We start from the raw sequence: 20,875 nt of genomic DNA, 5'->3' as shown, positions 1-20,875 counted from the left end.
ATTAGAAAACAATGCAATTTGTTTCACTAGACTTCACTATTAATTTTTTATATCTGTTTGGAAAGAAAATTTCCAAAAAATAAAAGTGGGAATAAACAAGTTTTACACATTTCTAGAAAATTTTCCGGATCCTATTTGACTTGAATGTTACAGAAGTAAATCTTAATATACATCCTAATGTACATATATACACGTCGTCACCTTACTATAAAAAAGATGTATCTAACATTTGTTTTTTGAATAGAAGTAAAAAAGTGTTTTTTTTACAAATAATAGCTGTTTAAATAAATATAGATACGACTTTTTTATGTTAAGGTGACGATATGTACGTTTAAGTTGGGCATAGTGTACATGTTCTTCCCTACAAAATTTATGTTGTCTTTTATGCAACAACAACAAACAAAACGTGTAAAAGCAAGACGACGACGAGTGCTACGAGTACAACAAAAACGAAAGAATTTCATTCACATAAAATAATTTTCGTGTCTTAAATTTTAATCCTTCAGCGGCGATATGAGTCGCTTAACACGCCAAAATAGCCGCAATAGTATTATAACAGTTGAACTAATTCAGTTTATCATACAGTACCGTGCCAAGGAGACCAAGAAAAGGTGTGCAAAAAAAAAAAATACAATGTATATATAAGTTGTACATATGTATGTATATATACATTCTTCTTTATACATATATATAGTTTCATTATATATTGAAAATAATAAATTATAACAAAAGACAAATCTTTTAAAAGCGGACTTTTAAACAAAATGTTTTATTACGATTTTGAAAGGAAAGTGATTTCTGCTTAAAAAATATATATATAAAAATAATGCACACTATTGAAATATGTATTATGTTTTTGCCTACCTTTTTAAGAAAATATTGTTTTTGTTCATAATTAAAATTAGAAAAAAACAGGTAAAGTGAATTTATATTTTCCAATTAAAAATAAAGATTGTGTAAATTGGGAAACCCGTGAAAAAATATTATAATATTATATTGTTGCAATGTTCAAGATGCTTGTTTCCAAGGAAAACCATTGAACTCCTCATTTATTTTGCTCAAAGTTCATATATGAAGAAGATAAATAAAACATTAAAAATATGAGGTGGAAAAATCATGCTTTTTGCTTGTAATAGTTCTATAGTTGTATACGGCGATGTCTCCACACTTAGTGTGGATAGGATAGAGCTTAGTGTTAGCTTTATTGAATAAGAATCATTATTATACAATTCTAAAAAAAATTCACACTGAACTCCCCAAATAGATGGGGTTTCCGTAATGTTGTTAATGCAAAATTTCCAAAAACTCAAATTATTTTAAATTCGTTTTGGATAAAAATCGGTTAAGAAATGTCGCAAGTTTAGTCGTATCACTAATAAAATATCTAAAAGTTGTCACTAATATATATTGGAATAATAATTATAAATTTAATAAAATAGTACAGTAATATTAACAAAATGAACAAAAACCCTTAGAAAGAAAAATTCTATATTGACCTAAAAAATTAACAATACGTTCACATTTTATCAAAAATCTCGTTAATTAATATCAAGTTTTTTCATTTTATGGTAGACAATTAAAATATAACAAACAAATTGCTTAATTTTGCTAAAAATAATTGATCAGATAAAGTTTTTTCTTAAAATTTATGAAATTTAACATAGGCAAATTAAAATTTATAAATATATAATATGTAGTTTAAAAGTTTTCGCTTCTCCGTCTTCGATATAACAAACAAATTGCTTAATTTTGCTAAAAATAATTGATCAGATAAAGTTTTTTCTTAAAATTTATGAAATTTTACATAGGCAAATTAAAATTTATAAATATATAATATGTAGTTTAAAAGTTTTCGCTTCTCCGTCTTCGATATAATTGACCTAATTTAAATCAAAACAAACATAAAACTTCTCACGTATTCTGAGGATTATACATATGGAAAATTTTGTATTAAGTGACCCAACTCAGAAAATCTAGAAAAAATTTCTTTGTCAAACAGAAACGTATAGTCAAAATACTTTATTGTTTACGCGCAGTGCACTATCACGTTAATCCACCGATCATCTTTGTCTGGCAGTTCTAGAGTGTACATTTGTGTCTAGCCTACAATCCAATAATACTAAACAAAGTACTGATTTTATCCCTCTAAGATCCTGTGATTCCTAAGTTTATCGATTTTAACAAGCATTACATTTTTATTTATATTGATTTATATTTCGCTTATTGCAAACATTTTAAGAAACAAACGCTTTTTACTTTGAAATCAGGTAACATTAATTTTTTAACATGAACAATGAAAACAAGTAAGATATTATAGTTACAAAAATAAAATGTGATTTAGTTGTCATAATAAAGCATTTAAGTTGAATTGTACCTTTCTCCAGATATATTGAGGATTAAAATTGTGGAAGATTAAATTTTGATGGGGGCTTTTCATAGTAGATAGGGTCATATGTGGCCTTATAATAATAGGATTCGTGAGGGTCATAAAGTCTTGTATAAAACTTGGTTTTGCAGCTTTTTGTCGAGATACAAATATATTAAACATATTATTCTGAGTTGATTGGTATACTTTAAGGTGGGTATAGAACCAATATTATTGTATTGTATATAAATATCAGAAATTAGTGTTTTTATTACCTAATTTTTTTATTCAATACTAATAAAATAGTTGTAAAGAGTAACCTTAAATTAAATAAAAATGTAATTTTTCCTCGATTATTGGAATAATTTTTATTCGAATGATAACCCCAGTACCAGTATTGAGTATCGTCAATAAGTATAAATAATTTTGTTGCCTTAACATTGCCGTCAATATTTAAGAATTTTATTTGTCTTTTTATCTCTGAAAAAAATGCTAACTCTTCGTACTTTTAAGATTTTCTTGTCAAGTGACCCAACTGAAAAAATCGATTTGGATAAAATTTTCCATAAAGTTCAGAAATATTTATTATTAAAAATACTATTGATTAGTAGGACACAAAGTTTCAGCTTTATCGGTCACGAGGGGGTCAAAGTTCGACCTGTTGGTCGTAAAAAAATTGTCCAAATGAGTTTAGATAGCTATTTTTATGCAAATTCCATTTAAATCGATGGATATCGATTTTAAAATCTAGGTCACTTGACACGAAATTGCCAACATATATTAAACACGTATACGAACTTATGTATATGATTCCCTTTTTATAATAATTTACATTACAAGAACCGAAAAATATAATAAAAGCATAATAGATGCAATCCTGGCTAATCGTTGCAAAAACATTAAAATTATTCGAATCAAAGTAATTCGAATCACGGACAATCGAGGCATAACCGTGCACATCCTAAACATACTTACGTACGATCACACTTTACGTACGTAAAGTCTAATGAAAGAATAGAAATTTAGAAATTGCATCCGTATACCTAACATTCGGCTGTGCCGAATCTTATATACCCTTCACCATGATGTGTTTAAAGCCTTTTGTACCTTTTGAAGAACGAAAAAGTACCAAAAAGTCCCCATCTATGGGTCCTCAGTTAATCCGGGCCATACAAACTTAATTACATGTTCATAGGTTCAATATTGTAGAAATTGTAAAAATTACCTTTTGAAGAACGAAAAAGTACCAAGAAGTCCCCTTTTACTGGTTCTCACTTAATCCGGGATATACGAACTTAATAACATGTTTCTAGGTTCAATATTATAGAAATTTCAAAAAGTACCTTTTGAAGAATGAAAAAGTACCAAGAAGTACCCTTTCATGGGTCCTCACATAATCCTGGCCATACATACTTAATTACATGTTTCTAGGTTTAATATCGTAGAAATTGCAAAAAGTACCTTTTGAAAAACGAAAAAGTACCAAAAAGTCCCCTTTTATGGGTCCTTACTTAATCCGGGCCATACATACATAATTACATGTTTCTAGGTTTAATATCGTAGAAATTGCAAAAAGTCCCTTTTGAAAAACGAAAAAGTACCAAAAGTCCCCTTGTATGGGTCCTCACTTAATCGGGCCATACATACTTATTACATGTTTCTAGGTTCAATATTGTTGAATTTGCAAAAAGTACCTTTGAAGAACCGAAAAAGTACCAAAAAGTCCCCTTTTATGGGTTCCTCACTTAATCCGGGCCATACATACTTAATTAAATGTTTCTAGGTTCATATGTAGAAATTGCAAAAAGTACCTTTTGAACAACGAAAAAGTCCCCTTTTATGGGTCCTCACTTAATCCGGGCCATACATACTTAATTACATGTTTCTAGGTTCAATATTGTAGAAATTGCAAAAAGTACCTTTAGAAAAACGAAAAAGTACCAAAAACTCTCCTTGTTTGGGTCCTCACTTAATCCGGGCCATGCATACTTAATTTTATGTTTCTAGGTTCAATATTATAGAAATATCAAAAAATACCTTTCGAAGAACGAAAAAGTACCAGAAAGTCCCCTTTTATAGGTTCTCACTTAATCCAGGCTCTACATACTTAATTTCATATTTCTAGCCAATGACAACGTAACGTTACGTGATGTTCTTTCTTTGCTTTGTGTTTATTAACAAGCAATTACAATAACAAAACAATTTACCGTTTGATGCTCCATTTTGTTTTTGTTGTTTTATTATTTCTGCATAAGCATGCACGAAAAATCTAAATTTTTGATGAAATTTTCAGAGGTGGTCTCGGATTTTTACTCATATCTTCGTTATTTATGGACCGATTGGACTGATTTTAAATAGCGTTCTATTCGACCGTATTTCCAATAGAATTATTAAAAATTCGGATCTCGCAGATATCTGGGGTCTTCTGAAAACTGATTTCAACATACACACAGACGGACAGACGGACATGGCTAAATCGACTCCGCTTTCTGTAAGGATCCAGAATATATATACTTTATAGGGTCGGAAAATTATATTATAGAAATTACAAACGGAATGACAAACTTATATATACCCTTCTCACGAATGTGAAGGGTATAAAAATATAATAAAAGTCGTATGATTTTAATTTTTTGTGTTTACACGATTGGTATAAAACAATAAAATAGTAAGATGGCAACAGCTGTTTCATGTTTTTGTATGTGTTTACATAAAAATACATCCCTGTTGTATTTGATTGTTTTTTTAATCATTTCAGAAAATGAAGAGAGCCATACGACTTTCAAATTGTCCATCCGTATTATCTCTTAATGTTTGATGGTTTCATTATATATTGTTATATATATTTAAACGATCCCAACCGTACTCTTTTACACAAAATTTGCACAGATTATATTACTTGTTTGCTCGTGTGAATGAGGCTTAATTGGTGAAGAGTATCAAAAGGTTAATAATTGGAATTACTTTAGAGGAAATTTTACAAAACATATTCTTTCTTTCATTAATTTCCTTAATTTATTTAATAATTGTACTCCCATCATTAAAAATGTTAGGATTATATTGTTTTACTCATTCCATTCGCAACAAATCGAGATATTGCTCATAGACCCTATAAGGTATATATGTTTTGGATCTTTGTAAAATTTTCCCGACTCCCCATAAAAAGTTAAATTTAATATGAACTTCTATTACTATTTAATAAGTGTATGGTTCTAACATTTCTTCGATAATGTAAATACATTTGCAAAACAGATCTCAAAAATTCATATGATGTGGCAACTCAATTTTAATTGTATTAGGCCAGGAAAATTACTAAAAAAATTATCAAGCTATGCTATTTTTAATAGTTAAAAGTTGGTATAGATCATCGTCTTGGAGTCTCACTTGAAGGGCTTCAAGTCACCATAAACCCCATGTATGCTATACGAGATATTGACGGTCAGTTGTTATTTTAATGCATGGAAAAAGTAATATACACCACTTTTTATAGATATATATAATCCAATCAAATACCAAATATACATTTAATAATTGTAAATAAAACTTTAAAGGAAAAGCATGTGAAATGTCGTTTATCTTTTATACACTAACATCTTGCACATACATATACCTACATTGTATGTATGCATGTTTTTTATTTTGGCACATTCATTATAGATTCAATCTCCCCTACAAAATTTTACACTTACATACATAAATAAATGCAGTAAATAAAAGGTCTATAATTTTAAATGCACTCACTATAAAAACAAAATTTTATTAACATTTTCTTTTTTCAATAGATATTAGTAAATTATGTGGAAAAGGAATTTCTTATTTTATATTCGCAAAGATGCTATGATCACAAAATCGAAAATAATATTATAATTTTTTCAGTTCCTTTAAATATACATATGTATGTATGTACGTTTTTAAGAACCATATTTTTTGTTTACAGTATAAAATTTTCTTTCAATTTAAGATCACTTTTAGTTTATACTTTTTTGTATTTTATTTCTTATTGTACTTGAAGCTGTATTCCTTTCAAGCCATTTAAAAATAACACTAAAATTACGAAACATATATGAAAACTCGTTTACTGATTGTAATCATTTTCTTCTTCTTTTTCCCTCCTTCCTGTTGTACTCTTAACCTGAATATCCATGAAATCTCCTTTCCTTTTTAACAAAACTTCAACATCAAATCCAATAATGAAATTTGATGGAATCCCCAAACATCAACAGACGTCTTGCCGATGAAGATGATGAACTTTCTGAAGTGCAACCGGATGCTGTTCCGCCAGAAGTTCGTGAGTGGTTGGCTTCAACATTTACACGACAATTGGCAACAACACGCAAAAAAAACGATGAGAAACCCAAATTCCGTTCGGTGGCACATGCTATACGTGCTGGTATATTTGTGGATCGTATTTATCGCAAGGTATCAAGTACAGCATTGTTACAATTTCCAGCAGAAGTAGTCAAAGTACTTAAGGTAAGAGTATAATATAAAAAATAATTTTACTTTAAGATTTGTTTAAAGGTTTTGCAAATACGAAATTGTACGACACGAAATTTAACATGTTTGTATATTTGTCCAATTTTGTAATATATTTGTCCAAAATCAGGCCAATATTTTAGAGACTTCAAATTCTAAATTTAAAAAAAAACATCATACGAATGTTTTATTTACGATAGAAAAAAACACAAAATTTTTGCAACAACTCTATAGGTTCTTGTTCATATATGAAAGTTTAAAATGTAGGGTGGCCTGTACAAAAATAATATGTGATTTAGTTTTTATAATAAAGCATTAGTTGAATTGTACTTTGTCTCATTTATTGTTAACCAAAAATGGAGATTTAAGTAAAATTTTGAAGCGGTTTTTTATATGGGCAAGGGTAAAATGAGGCCTCTAATTATAAAATTCATGAGGGTCAAAAAGGCTAGTATAGAACATGTTTTTGCAGCCATTTTGCGAGATACAATTGTATTAAACATAATTATGAATTTAATAATAGACCGATCTTAACCATTTTCAATAGGCTACGTCCCTGTGATAGAAGATCATGTACCAATTTTTCAAAATTTTACATGAAGATCATAGCTAAATGTTTCTAAGACGATTGGTATACTTTAAGGAGGATATAGGACCAATATTATTGTGAATTACAAACATCAGCACAAACCCACTAAAGTGGTGTAGGGTATAAAAATTAAATACTAACCAAATATAATTATGAAAACATAAAAAACATTAATGTGAAAATAAAATAAATAACACAGATCAACAATAAAAAACTGTTTAAATAATTTTCACTAATCTTAGTATTTTTTGATATTCAGACTTTGAATCGTATCACCCCCCTACTCACTTTTAGGGAGTTATTTTATATTAGTTTTAAGGAGTTATGTCGTGGGGAGTGATTTCGGTCGGGCGAAAGGGTTTTCTAATTTGGGGTATTTTGGACACCGACTACAGTTTACGGACAGTTTACGAGGGTTTTGAAAGTTCGAATGAAACCCTTAATAAAAAATTATATTACAAAAAACTTGTGTTGTGTTTTAAAACATAAAATATGTATACATAGAATCGAATGTTAGTATGGCAGAACCTAACCCTATCAGCAAATTTGAGTTTAATGTTGGATACATGAACTAAATAGTCACTATAAAGCCTCAATTTTATGTTTCTCAGTGCCAAGTTAACAAATTTACAAAAACAAAATACATTACTTTATAATTTTGATAACAATTTTGTTAAATTTTGGTGAGTTTTAATATACCAAAAGGCAAATTAAATGATAATAAGTAGATAGAATAATTATTTCAAAACGAACACTTTTTAATAAATTAACAAGATCATTTAATGCAGAATCATTCTTGCTCTCAAAATTTAGAGGAAAAAGTGTTTGCACATTTCAGTAAATATATTTATATATATATTTTTTTTAGTTTTAAATTCCACTTATTTTACCTGCCCATCAAGATACTTTTATATTTAAGTCCCTTTTTAACTACTAAGAACGGGTTGAGTTGCAAAATGGTAAATATTGCTCAAAATCGGGGCCAAAAATCGGTGGATTATCATTATCTGTAAGCGAACTCGAAACTTCTTCGTCTCGAAATCTTTTCAAGAAAAATATATTTTAAGTATTTTAAAATATTAAGCAATTTCTTTCACTGTTTTAACTTTTTATTTAAAAAAATTCAAAAGTCGTGGCACCAATTCAGCCGTCAGAGCTCATATGGTCAACCAGTCGTTGAAAAAAAAAACACGTTAACATAAAAAACCGAAGCAACATTATATTTAGATATTTACAATTAAAATTTTTAAAATAAGTACAAAAACGCCGCTTAAGAAATATTAGCTCATGTCTCCAGTTTAATACTATGTTATTATTTTTTCCATATATCATAAGAAAGTAGTGTTAAATACCTTTTGTTTAAGATACAAAACATAAAATTCTAACGGATAATTTTTTAGAAAAATTATTTTTTACCGCAAAATAAGGTCGTTTCTATTATTTTTTCCACCACTGTATCTGCAATTATCTGCCTGTTTCTCTAAAGCAGGCTTTACACGATCACACAAGTAATATGATCTGTCAAAATTTTGTGTAGAATAGAACGGATGGGATTGTCTAAACGCAATATGTAATGAAACCATCACACATTGAGAGGGAATACAAATGGAAAATTTGACAGTCGTATGGCTCTCTTCATTTTTTGAATACAGGTAGCATTAGATCAGGGATGTATTTTTATGTAAACACATAAAAAAGTGAAACAGCTGTTTCCATCTTACTTTTTTATTGTTTTATACCAATCGTGTAAACACAAAAATATAAATCATACGACTTTTATTCTCTTTTTTGTTGTACGGATGGAATTTCATTTTACTTTTTCATTAGACTTGTCGTACGTAAAGTGTTATCGTCTGAAGGGCCCTTAAATGCGAACAAATTTATATTTGTTGTTTTCAATATAAAACTAGAAAATACTTGTTCGTTCGCATTTAGAAGAACAGACCATTATTATGTTGTCCTATATCTGCTGGTATAACAACAAAAAACTTTAGCCACACACCTTACACAGATTATTTTTTTTTATGGTTTTACGACAATGAAATGAGTTGAAATAATTCTAATTTGGTTTATAGCTTAAGGGTCTTATTCATAAACTTTTATCAAAGGTTTATAAATCACATTTTCGTACAAAATTTGTTCTATAAACCTTTGATACATGTTTATGAATAAGGCAGTAAATGTATAATTATTGCACTATGTATGTAAAAATGTTTTCACGTTTTTGTAAGCAAATACTGAGAACCTAAAAAAAAATAATTTTTAAACCATAATGTCAAAATAAAAATCAGCCAATAATTTTTATATGTTAATATTAATTATAAAACTCATTATGCGATATTTACCTTTAAAATAAATTAAAAATTTGTCTCTTATCAAGGAAACATGCCCGAGGGTAAGTGGCTTGGACAACAGGCCTTTGGCCGGGGGGCAAGGGTGTTTAAACTCTTGGGTATTTCACATTCTTCCCTAAATTTAACCTTTCTTTGTACGCCATGAATTTTATTTCATTATGATTATGAACAGGAGTTGGGAATTATTTCATTGGAAGTTATTTTGCACAAATAATTATTCGACTTAGGAATTATTTCATATTTTTTGGGATTTGTATCTCGCTATTTCGCATTTAAATATTTCAGCATTTTTTATATTTTTTTTGCGTTACTAAAAGTTTCGTTTTATAAAATGAGGGGGTAAAGCTGGGGAAATATTCTATCGGTTCAAAAGTTACAGAGTTTTAACCAATGAATAGAACTACATACTCAATTATATATACATAAGTGATTTACTTTTGAATTTAAAACTGTAAAAAGTTCTTCTTAAAAGCATAAAAAAACTTTTATGCTTTTCTGTTACCGCAGAAAAAACTGAGATAAATCATTAAACTTGTGTGTAATAAATTAATTTCATTAATTTTTTTCAGACCTTGGACGATTGGTGTTTCGATGTTTTCGCTTTGGCAGAAGCAGCTAATGGCCAACCTGTCAAATATATCGGCTATGATTTGCTCAATCGTTATGGCATTATACATAAATTTAAAATCGCCCCCGCTACTTTGGAAACCTTTCTCAATCGCATCGAGGAGGGCTACTGTCGTTATCGCAATCCATATCATAATAATTTACATGCGGCTGATGTCACCCAAACAGTACATCATATGTTGTGCCAAACTGGACTCATGAACTGGTTGACAGATTTAGAGATTTATGCCACTCTTTTGGCGGCTCTAATTCATGATTATGAACATACTGGCACCACCAATAATTTCCATGTGATGTCAGGTTCGGAAACGGCTTTGTTATATAACGATCGTGCAGTTTTGGAAAATCATCACATCAGTGCCGCTTTTCGGTTACTCAAAGATGACGACTGTAACGTGTTATCCAATCTGTCGCGCGAAGAATATCGCGAGCTAAGAACATTAATTATAGATATGGTTTTGTCAACAGATATGTCCTTCCACTTTCAACAGCTCAAAAACATGAAAAATTTATTGACGCTCAACGAGGCTACGATCGACAAGTCGAAAGCTTTGGCCCTGGTCTTACATTGTTGTGACATTTCACATCCTGCCAAACGATGGAATCTGCATCATCGCTGGACGATGTTACTGTTAGAGGAATTTTTCCGTCAAGGTGATCTCGAACGTGAGCTGGGACTACCATTTAGTCCACTTTGTGATCGAAATAATACCCTAGTGGCTGAGTCTCAGATAGGTTTTATAGATTTTATTGTGGATCCTAGTATGTCGGTAATGGCTGATATGTTAGAACATGTTTTGGCCCCTATAGCACCTATGTGTAAAAATGTCAATGCCAGCATAGATGCTGGAGATGTTCCTGTCGACGGACCAACCTCTAATGCTAAAAACTCGCTGCGCAATCGCTCAACAACATGTGAGGCTATTGAAGAGAGTAATGAAAATAAGACCGGTGATGATAAGCCGATACTCCAGGGTACTGGAACTGGGGGTGGTAGCAGTAGTACAGCGGCATCATCATTTAAACAAAAGTTTACTATACGAAAACCATGGATTACATGTCTAACGGATAATAAGAAAATTTGGAAGGAACAGGCAATAAAAGGTAAGAGGAAGTATTATTTGTCATTTTATGACTAAAGTTTATCTGACGAATAAGCAAATAGCATTACTTATTACGAATGCTTCCGAAAAGCTCAAAACAAAAAGCTAGTTAGGTTAGTTTTAGCGTTGTATAAAAATGCATTGTTATATGCCTTTTTATATCTTATTTGATTAAGCGAATAATTTTGAATTTTCCGGTTATTAACAGGCCAACTTAAAACCCCAATTAATTATTTGTCGAATAAACCGAATAAGACAAAAACCCGAAAAATTGAAAAACAAAATTTTTTTACCTAATTTATAGTAAGAATGTGGTATTTAAAATAATATGGCTTCCAATTATAGTTTACGCGGTATTTAAAAATTTAATTTTTATTTAAGTATATATTGTTTTAATATAAAAGTAATAATTAGGTCATATAACTTAATAACTAGTTTGCTTTTTTTCAGACGCCGAAGCTAGAGCAATTGCAGCAGCATTAGAAGAAGCAGACAAACCAGCAATTGAGAATTAAATTGTTTTCTCACTCCCCACCCCAAAACACAAGCAGTATCTTTTGAACAAATCGTTCTTCAAAAATAAAATGTGACACACTTTGAAAAGCTCAAATATAAATATTAAATTTTAAGAAAATATATGAACAAAATTTATTAATAATAATTTAATTAAAAATTATTTTAAGAATTTATGGCAACAAGTTAATATATAACTGTAACAACAAAATAAGAAATTATTAAAAATAATAACAAAAACACCACATAAATACGCTTGATAAACATATAATCATTATTATTTTTTTTTTGTAAATTTATTCATTTGCATTTCCCCCTAGTTTAACAATTTATTTGTAAATATATATAACAATTATAAAATGCAAGAAAAATTAAAAAATACAGTGTACTAATTGCAACTTAATTTTATAAAATTAATTATTCAATATGTATTAATTAAATACGTGCATATGTATGTATGCATGTATGTATGTATGTATGTATGTATGTATGTATGTATGTATGTATGTATGTATGTATGTATGTATGTATGTATGTATGTAAGTATGTATGTATGTATGTAATACAATTTTATGTAAGCAACAAACAAACAAAAAAAGTATGTATGTATTATATTTTAATACTTAAAATTATACTACTTATTACTACCATTATATTAGACACAATTATCCTTAAGGTGAAAGTACACAAAATGCGTTGTTCGCAAGGTCCACACTGGGAAACTTTTTATATTTCTTTCCCTTTCTCTCACACGCAAAAATCAAAAGTTTCCCTGTGTGAACCGACAAAAGACGATTTTTTTAAGCGTAAACGTGGAGCGAGTAGTGTGGTTTCCCAGCAAAAACATAAAATAAAAAATATTTATATAACAAATAAAAAAATATATTGCAATAAATTTGGGATCTTTTCAAAAGTGATTTTTAATATTTTGTGTATAACTGATCACGCGTATATTTGCCCTTCACCAAAATTTGAAAGCGGCAAGCGGAGCAGTCGGTTCCCGAATACGTCAGCATTCCGCATACATTAGCCATATACTATAAAAGCGTGAAACGCGTGTTGTGTACTTTCAGTTTTATTATAATTATTATTATTATTTTTAGACTTATTCGAGACATTTATTTGGTATTAATAATTACATATCTTTTTTTTTAATATTTGTTTAAATATGCACAGTGGTAGGTAATGATGCTCGAAATATGGTTACAAAATAAAATTTTAGATAATTAATATTTTGTTTTATTTTTCTTTATTGTATTTTAAAACTATTTGTTTTTAGTGACACAAATGAAATTGTTTTTAAAAAACTAGAAAAGTTAAGCACGAATTTCAGGTCGGAAAAGCAGGGGGAGTAATTAAAACTTAATCATTGATGATCAGTATGTGTTAAAGATCGTAATACATTTGAAATTTTCCACTTAATTAATAATTAATTTTCGGTAGCAACTGAACCTCAGTTGAAATGAAATTACAGCTGACAACCGGAAACCAACAGCTACAAATTTCAGTTGCAGAATAGACAACTATAAATTTGTGGTTGCTGGGATGTTTGGTTGCTATCCACAATCGACCCATAAATTTTATTTTTCAAAATTTTGAATTTTTTACAATTTGATTCTGTTGTAATAATTTTATACTTTATAATGTTTGACATTTTTATTTGAAATGAACTATACGTATGTACATATGTTATTTATGTAATCATTAGATTAGCCATAAATATTGATATATCATATGTAATGACGTATAAAAAACAAAAAGGGCGGTATTTTTAGGCGTAACACAAAATAATTTTTATTTATTTGGAAATGTTATTAACATATCTTTATCCTAGGAGGTGACTGACACAACTGTTTTTTGTTCATAGAGACCGACCCACTGTATAAAAACAGGTTTTAACAACAATTGGCAACATAATAATGTACCAAAGTGAGGGAATAACAATTTTTTTCGACACGATCCAAAAAATAGCTGATTACGGCTGTGTTCTGTTTATTAGTCTTTTATTACGAATTACAAAATTTTTATTTCTCTTAAAAACTACTAGAAATTTCCAATTGAAAATGGGATTTTCCATTTAACATTTAGAAAGATCAATTGAAAATGAGAATTTTCATTTATAATTTAGAAAATATCAATTAAAATTGAAATATTCCATTTGAAATTCAGAAAATAATATTTTGAAATGAGATTTTTTATTTGAAATTCGGAATAAAACATGCTTTGATAAATAAGCAACAACAACTCTGTGAATTGGAAAAAGATGTACATGTGTGTGTAGATGTATTTGGTTTTTTACGCTTTTTTGTTTTGTACGTTTGGAATCCAAACGTGAACCTGGTCCTAGGAAACTTTTTTTCGTTTTGCGTTGTTGTTTCTTTCGTTTAGTTTTTAGTTTAATAAAAATGTAGTCGGGGAAAATTTTTAAATTTATAAAACTAATATGTTTAAAATACACTATGGTAAAGGGTATAAAAGATTCAGCACAGCCGAATATAGCATTCTTACTTGTTTTTTTTTTCATCAGCTGTTTTCATTTTTGCATTTCTTGCTCAAGTTTAAACCACTTCCTTTGGGCGCTTAAACTAGCAAACAAAATTAACTAAGTACTCAAAAACAACTTTAGAGGATTAATTTTAATTTAATATCTAACCCTTTACCTAAAGATTGATCCTCCTAGGGTAGCGCTACCACTAATAACACAACTTTAAAAATTAATACTTTTAGTTTGCTTATGGAATTAAACACACACTTTTGAATAGAACTGTGACCGACTGATAATTAACAATTTCTATTTTGTTTCGAATCCTAGTTGGTATCAACAGTTTTTTTAAACGTATATTTATATTTTTATACAAAAACTATTCCAAAAAGTTAATGAAATTAAGTCCGAAAAATTAAGTCCGAGTAAGCACATTTATTTTTTGAACCTCGTCAAACTTCCACTGTCCTTCAATATTACTTGCCTGCTTAAATTTCTAGCTGTGAGTGTAGTGCTTATTTTTACACTGCTACTCATGATAGAATATTAAGTTAAAGTCAATGCTACAGAAACAACAAAAGTTGTATACTTACAGCATATTTTTTTCGTTTTATAATATTTTACTTCAAAAATAATCTAATAATACACTTGTTTTATTGCGTAGAAATTTTGTTTTTTATTGCTACAATTTAATAAGTTTTCATGAAATATACATACATAAATATTAAACGAGAATTTTATAGATGTAATCAATCACTCTTTTAATTACAAATTTAAATTATTTTGGTATCCTGAAAATTAAATTAATACCTATGCAAATAAATGATATTTTTGCATTTGCCAACTCGAAATTGTACATTTTGACAGTTGTATACATCTTTCATTAAAAAAATACAATGAAAAAAATCCATGCCTAATATATATGTCGTACATTGTACGAATCGTTTGTTGTTTTGCATCACGAAATTCTTTCGGGTTTTATTAAATAATATTTCGTATTATACAGGAAACTTTTGTAAAACTTACGAAAATAGAAATTACGAAATTTTTTCTTCCTAAAGTTGAGCATGGATTATTTTCAGTGTATCAATAAGCTGTTGAATTGACTTCACCTTATAAGTGCACCCTGCTACCGCTCGATTGAGTTTAGGATGCCTATAATCATAGAGTATATAGAGCGGAAACTCTGCTGTCAAGGACCTAAGTCTGTTGTCAAAAACCTAAGTCGATTGAATGTAGTAGTAAAAAAACTTATGATAGTATTAGTATATTCCCCATATTTTAAATAACCTAACAAACACATAATCAAACATTTTAAAAATGCTATTAATTTTATTTAATATTAAACATTAACTGTTCTTTAAAAGAGAAACTGATTTAACGTTTACATTCGATTTAGAGTTTTAAAATTTAAAAATAGTTTGATTTACAACCTTTCTAGATTTTACATGAACACTCTGTGTTTGCTGGGTAACGACATTTTAATTTAATATTCTGACATTTTCACCACAACAATTTTTCATTTATTTTTTAAAGTTTTACATAACTTCGGCAAAATAAACAGATGTAGGTGACCCAAATTCAAGAGAAAACACTCGTCATTCTTACGAGTATTTGGGTGTGGCGAGGTCCATATACCCTTGATTCATTCAGTAACCTATTCCTTTGACACCAACTCTTCCCTGTTTGCCAGGATAATTTGATGCCACGGGGCTAAGTTTCCATCTTTGTCTTGTCCCGGTTATTGGAGTATTCCATTTGGTATGTACGTGGTGTCTGCGGTTTAAACCCGGGAAGAGAATATTGGTTAAAAGTCTGGTGCACGGTAAAGTCTATAATTCGGGATAAGTTCGGTGCTATAGCTGAGATAACAACATTGGAAATGAGTTGGTGTCAAATGTATATCATACGGGATGGATGCAGGGTTATACAGACCTTACTTACTCAGATGTTAGTCTCAATGAGTGTGTCTGTGTGCAGAGTTGAATGGTGATGTATGTAAGTATCTTATAAATGTGATACCAATGAATTTGCCTTCCATGTCAGGGTATATTTAGGGTTTACTCTGTCCGTACCAGACCACAGTGTATCTACTGATTACGTCTGTAGGTGCTATTGCCAAATCACACATTCGTTCTTGAAAATTAAAGTGATGTTTTTGCATCTCGGTAGTTAAGCAATGGTCAGAGATTAGGTAGCTCGAGTACATTAGTAAAGTTTAAGGAACACAAAGTTGTGGTGGTGAGTCGTCTCAAAAGCTTACCCAGTGGTCTTATAAGGCCAATACGACAGGTGTTCACGTAAAGCATATTCACTTATGTATCTGTTTTTTTCGGCAACAGCACCGAACTTATACAGAATAGATATAACTAGTAATTTTGTGTTTAAACCACAGCCATCCTGAAGGGACCACTGCAATAACCGGGACAAGACAAAAAATGAATATCCAGACGAATACGGAAACATACGTTCATAATTTTGATATTTTATACACAACTAAAAATATTTAATTTATTTACATTTAATTTGACAAATGACTGTGGGGAAATCTAACAGGTGGTATGTTGAATATGAGTACCCATATGTGTGAACAGCCTACTTTATGTTTTCAAAAAAATTTTGACAGGTTTCCCCTCTATGTTTCTCTATAGTTCAAATTTTATTTTAAAATTATTTTTTTATTATTTTTATTCGTATTTGTTTTTTTGAATTGGTAGAACTTTACTTAAATTTATTATAGGCATAGAGAAACATAGAGGGGAAACCTGTCAAAATTTTTTTGAAAACATAAAGTAGGTTGTTCACACATATGGGTACTGTGTATTTAACATACCACCTGTTAAATTTCCCCACAGTTATTTGTCAAATTAAATGTAAATAAATTAAATATTTTTAGTTTTGTATAAAATATCAAAATTATGAACGTATGTTTCCGTATTCGTCCGGATATTCATTTTTTGTCTTGTCCCGGTTATTGCAGTGGTCCCTTCAGGATGGCTGTGGTTTAAATACAAAATTACGGGTTATATCTATTCAGTATAAGTTCGGTGCTGTTGCCGAAAAAAAAAACAGATACATAAGTGAATATGCTTTAGGTGAACAGCTGTCGTATTGGCCTTATAAGACCACTGGGTAAGCTTTTGAGACGACTCACCTCCACCACTTTGTGCTCCTTAAACTTTACTAATGTACTCGAGCTACCTAATCTCTGACCATTGCTTAACTACCGAGATGCAAAAACATCACTGTGGTCTGGTACGGACAGAGTAAATCCTAAATATACCCTGACACGGAAGGCAAATTCATTGGTATCACATTTAAATGATAAGTACTTTACATACATCACCATTCAACTCTGCACACCGACACACTCATTGAGACCAACATCTGAGTAATTAAGGTCCGTATAACCCTAGATCCATCCCGTTTGACACCAACTCATTTCCAATGCTGTTATCTCAGCTATAGCACCGAACTTATCCCGAATTATAGACTTTACCGTGCACCAGTCTTTTAACCAATATTCTCTTCCCGGGTTTAAACCGCAGCCACCACGTACATATACTCCAATAACCGGGACAAGACAAAGATGGTAACATAGCCCCGTGGCATGAAAGGAATAGGTTACTTTTTTTGATATTTATTAAAAAGGTTATATTTAATTACTTCTTAGTAAGTTTATAGAAAAAGTTTAGTATGAATATTTGACTTTGATAAATTATTGTAAATAAAGTCATCTATCGCAACTTATAAAATTTTTACTGAAAATTTATAAAAACATCGAAAAAACACACACAACTAATAGCAAGTTTGAAAGAGAGAGAGAGTAATGAATGCGTGGCCATGTCGCTTTATTATACCCACACCGCTATAGTGGGGTAGGGTATGATGCGTTTGTGCAGAAGTTTGTAACACCCAAAAATATTGGCGCTAGACCCAACTTAAAGTATACCAATCGGCTCAGAATCACTTTCCGTCTGTCCGTCTGTCTGTGTGTCCATTTAAACCTTGTGCGCACGCTACAGGTTGTAATTTTGAAGATAATTTGATGAAATTTGGCACATACTCTTTTTTTGGTTCAAGGAAGAAAGCTATTGAAAATGGTTGAAATCGGTTTTGCTACCAAAATTAGCAAAAATTAGTTTTATAGAACAATAAATGGCAATACTAATTTTTATAGCGATCGGGCCTAATTTGACCCTAGCCCCCATACAAACTCCCCTTCAGAAAATGACATGAAGGTCAAAATTTACTTATAATTACTAATAAAACGATCAAAATTTACATAAATGACTTTGAAGTAGACGTAAATTCATCTACCAAAATTGATAAGGATAGGCTCATATTTACCCCTTCTCCCCTATGAGCCCTCTTGTAGAAAATCTCTTTTTTGTCAACAATAAGTAAAAAATTTCATAGTAAAACAAATTAAATGCTTTATATAAAAAATCCACAATTTTAACATACTGACTGGTGTAGGGTATCATATGGTCGGCAATGTCCGACTGTAAATTTATACTTGTTTGATTTTTGTTTTAATCAGAAAAATAACTGTTAATAAATTTTTGCTAAGAGTTTACAAATGAACAAAAATATTTGTCAATAAAAACGACAATTAATTAATACTTAATATTAATACACAATATTTATATACATAAGTATTTATGTACATATTACATATGAAGAAAAGAAAAAAAGTTTAGTTATTTTTATACCAAGAATACACCAATTAAAATATTATTTGAAGTTATTTTTAATTTGGTTTTGTTTAAACAAAAGAAAATTAAAAAACACATGAATGGGTAATAACTACACCAAAGGAATAAATAAGTGTTACAAAAATATATACAAAACAAAAACATTTTTCAAAATGTCTGATAGCGGGACCAGTCTTTTAAGGTTTACCATTACTCTGAAAAATCTTCTTTTAATAAACTACATTTCCCCCAGACAAAAACAAAAGAATAAATAAATAAATAAATAAATAAATAAATAAATAAATAAATAAATAATAACAATGCTTTCCTTTGAAATCCCTTTCTTAACTAATTATTTTGTTCAGAGAAATGGTAAATACACTTAGCAGTAGGTACCATAATATCAGCTGAAATTGGGATCATAGCTTTATTAAGGTAGTAAAACAAATAAACTCTATAAAACAAATATAAACATATAAAAAATAAATTAATATGTAATTAGTGGAACTAAGTATTTATAACAAATATAAATTATATGCAAATCATAATATATTTACGAATAACTAAGATAAACTAAAATAAATTAAGGAAAGAATAAAAACTCAAATATATACATATTTTATAATTTCTTAATGATCTCCGCATGAAATAACCCATATATTTAATTATATTTATTTACCATTAACTTGGGACACGTGTCATAACGAAATGTCAAAAAATGTATGGATATTAGTTTTTATTACAAAAAAATGCGATTTCCCGAAATTCGTTGAATTCAAATCGCAGGTATAGCTAAAGTTTAAGAAGTATTTATCGATTTTTTTACCATTTTACTTCCTTACCTATTGTCCATAAATCAACATGAGATCTCGTAAAAATTTGTGAAAAATAATTAAAAAAAACTTTAAATAGAGATTTGACGGTCAAAAAATATTGAAAAAATTAAAAAAAAAAATAATTAGAGATTTGAAATGGCCGTTGAAAAAATTAAACTTTATTGACCACATCTTTGGACAAAATCGCGCTATTTTATAAGGACAAAAACTAATATTCGATTAATAATATATTATTAGTAATAAAATGTATTTTTTTAGAATCTACGTCAAAAAGAGGAAAACTTTTTGTCACATTTCAAATTCGTGAGCTGGGACACACGTTAATGGCCTACGGAATTTCCTTTTAAAGCTTTCAATCAATTTTTGTATTTCTTATATATATGTGCATTATGTGCATTATGATACGTTACGATTCCATTAAAATAAAGTGAATTTGAATACAAATTTAATATTAATTAAATAACCTCGTTTCATTCCGTGAATATATTGTTTTTTCCTACACTACGACAGTTGTATACAACTTTGTTTTAAAAGTAACAATCAACTAGCTGATGAATTGACTTTTATTTACGATATCTCCATGAGTTGTTTCCTCAGCTTTAATGATTTCTAGTATAAATAACTAACGCATAACAAATTTTCTCATTATTGTTGACTTCTTCAGGCCTTTAGTGGCTAACAGCATTATTAACTTATACCAGAAATCATTTAAGCTGAAGAAGCTTAACAACACATACACAAATTTAGATAAAAATCTTGACGGGTGCCATACAGCTTTAGAGTAAGCTATTATAGATTTTGTACAATTTGACTCAAAAATTATTTTTTGTACA

General features: G+C 29.4%; 2 protein-coding genes across 2 annotated transcripts in view; both read left to right on the top strand.

Annotated features, from left to right (window-relative positions):
* LOC111689240 (polycomb protein esc) overlaps positions 1 to 6,718 on the top strand; it is a 29,766-nt gene extending 23,048 nt beyond the window's left edge. The window contains exon 5 of the mRNA XM_023451716.2: positions 6,589 to 6,718. The gene's annotated coding sequence lies outside the window, so the exon portion shown is untranslated. The remainder of the gene's footprint in view (positions 1 to 6,588) is intronic.
* LOC111689228 (calcium/calmodulin-dependent 3',5'-cyclic nucleotide phosphodiesterase 1-like) lies at positions 464 to 12,420 on the top strand. Its single transcript, XM_023451710.2, has 4 exons — positions 464 to 611; positions 6,589 to 6,838; positions 10,354 to 11,515; positions 11,965 to 12,420. Exons 1-4 carry the CDS (start codon positions 514 to 516, stop codon positions 12,027 to 12,029), a joined length of 1,575 nt encoding a protein of 524 aa, XP_023307478.2. The 5' UTR covers positions 464 to 513; the 3' UTR covers positions 12,030 to 12,420.
* The last annotated feature ends 8,455 nt before the right edge of the window (positions 12,421 to 20,875 follow it).

Source organism: Lucilia cuprina, chromosome 2 (genome assembly GCF_022045245.1).
Source record: "Lucilia cuprina isolate Lc7/37 chromosome 2, ASM2204524v1, whole genome shotgun sequence".
In the NCBI taxonomy this organism is placed as follows: Eukaryota; Metazoa; Arthropoda; class Insecta; order Diptera; family Calliphoridae; genus Lucilia; species Lucilia cuprina.
This window is presented reverse-complemented; position numbering and strand designations above follow the sequence as displayed.

Coding starts and splice junctions, on each gene's coding strand:
- LOC111689228 (XM_023451710.2), top strand. CDS start 514: ATGAGTCGCTTAACACGCCAAAATAGCCGCAATAGTATTATAACAGTT. Junction 612..6,588: donor GCCAAGGAGACCAAGAAAAG/GTGTGCAAAAAA, acceptor AAACATCAACAG/ACGTCTTGCCGATGAAGATG. Junction 6,839..10,353: donor AAGTAGTCAAAGTACTTAAG/GTAAGAGTATAA, acceptor AATTTTTTTCAG/ACCTTGGACGATTGGTGTTT.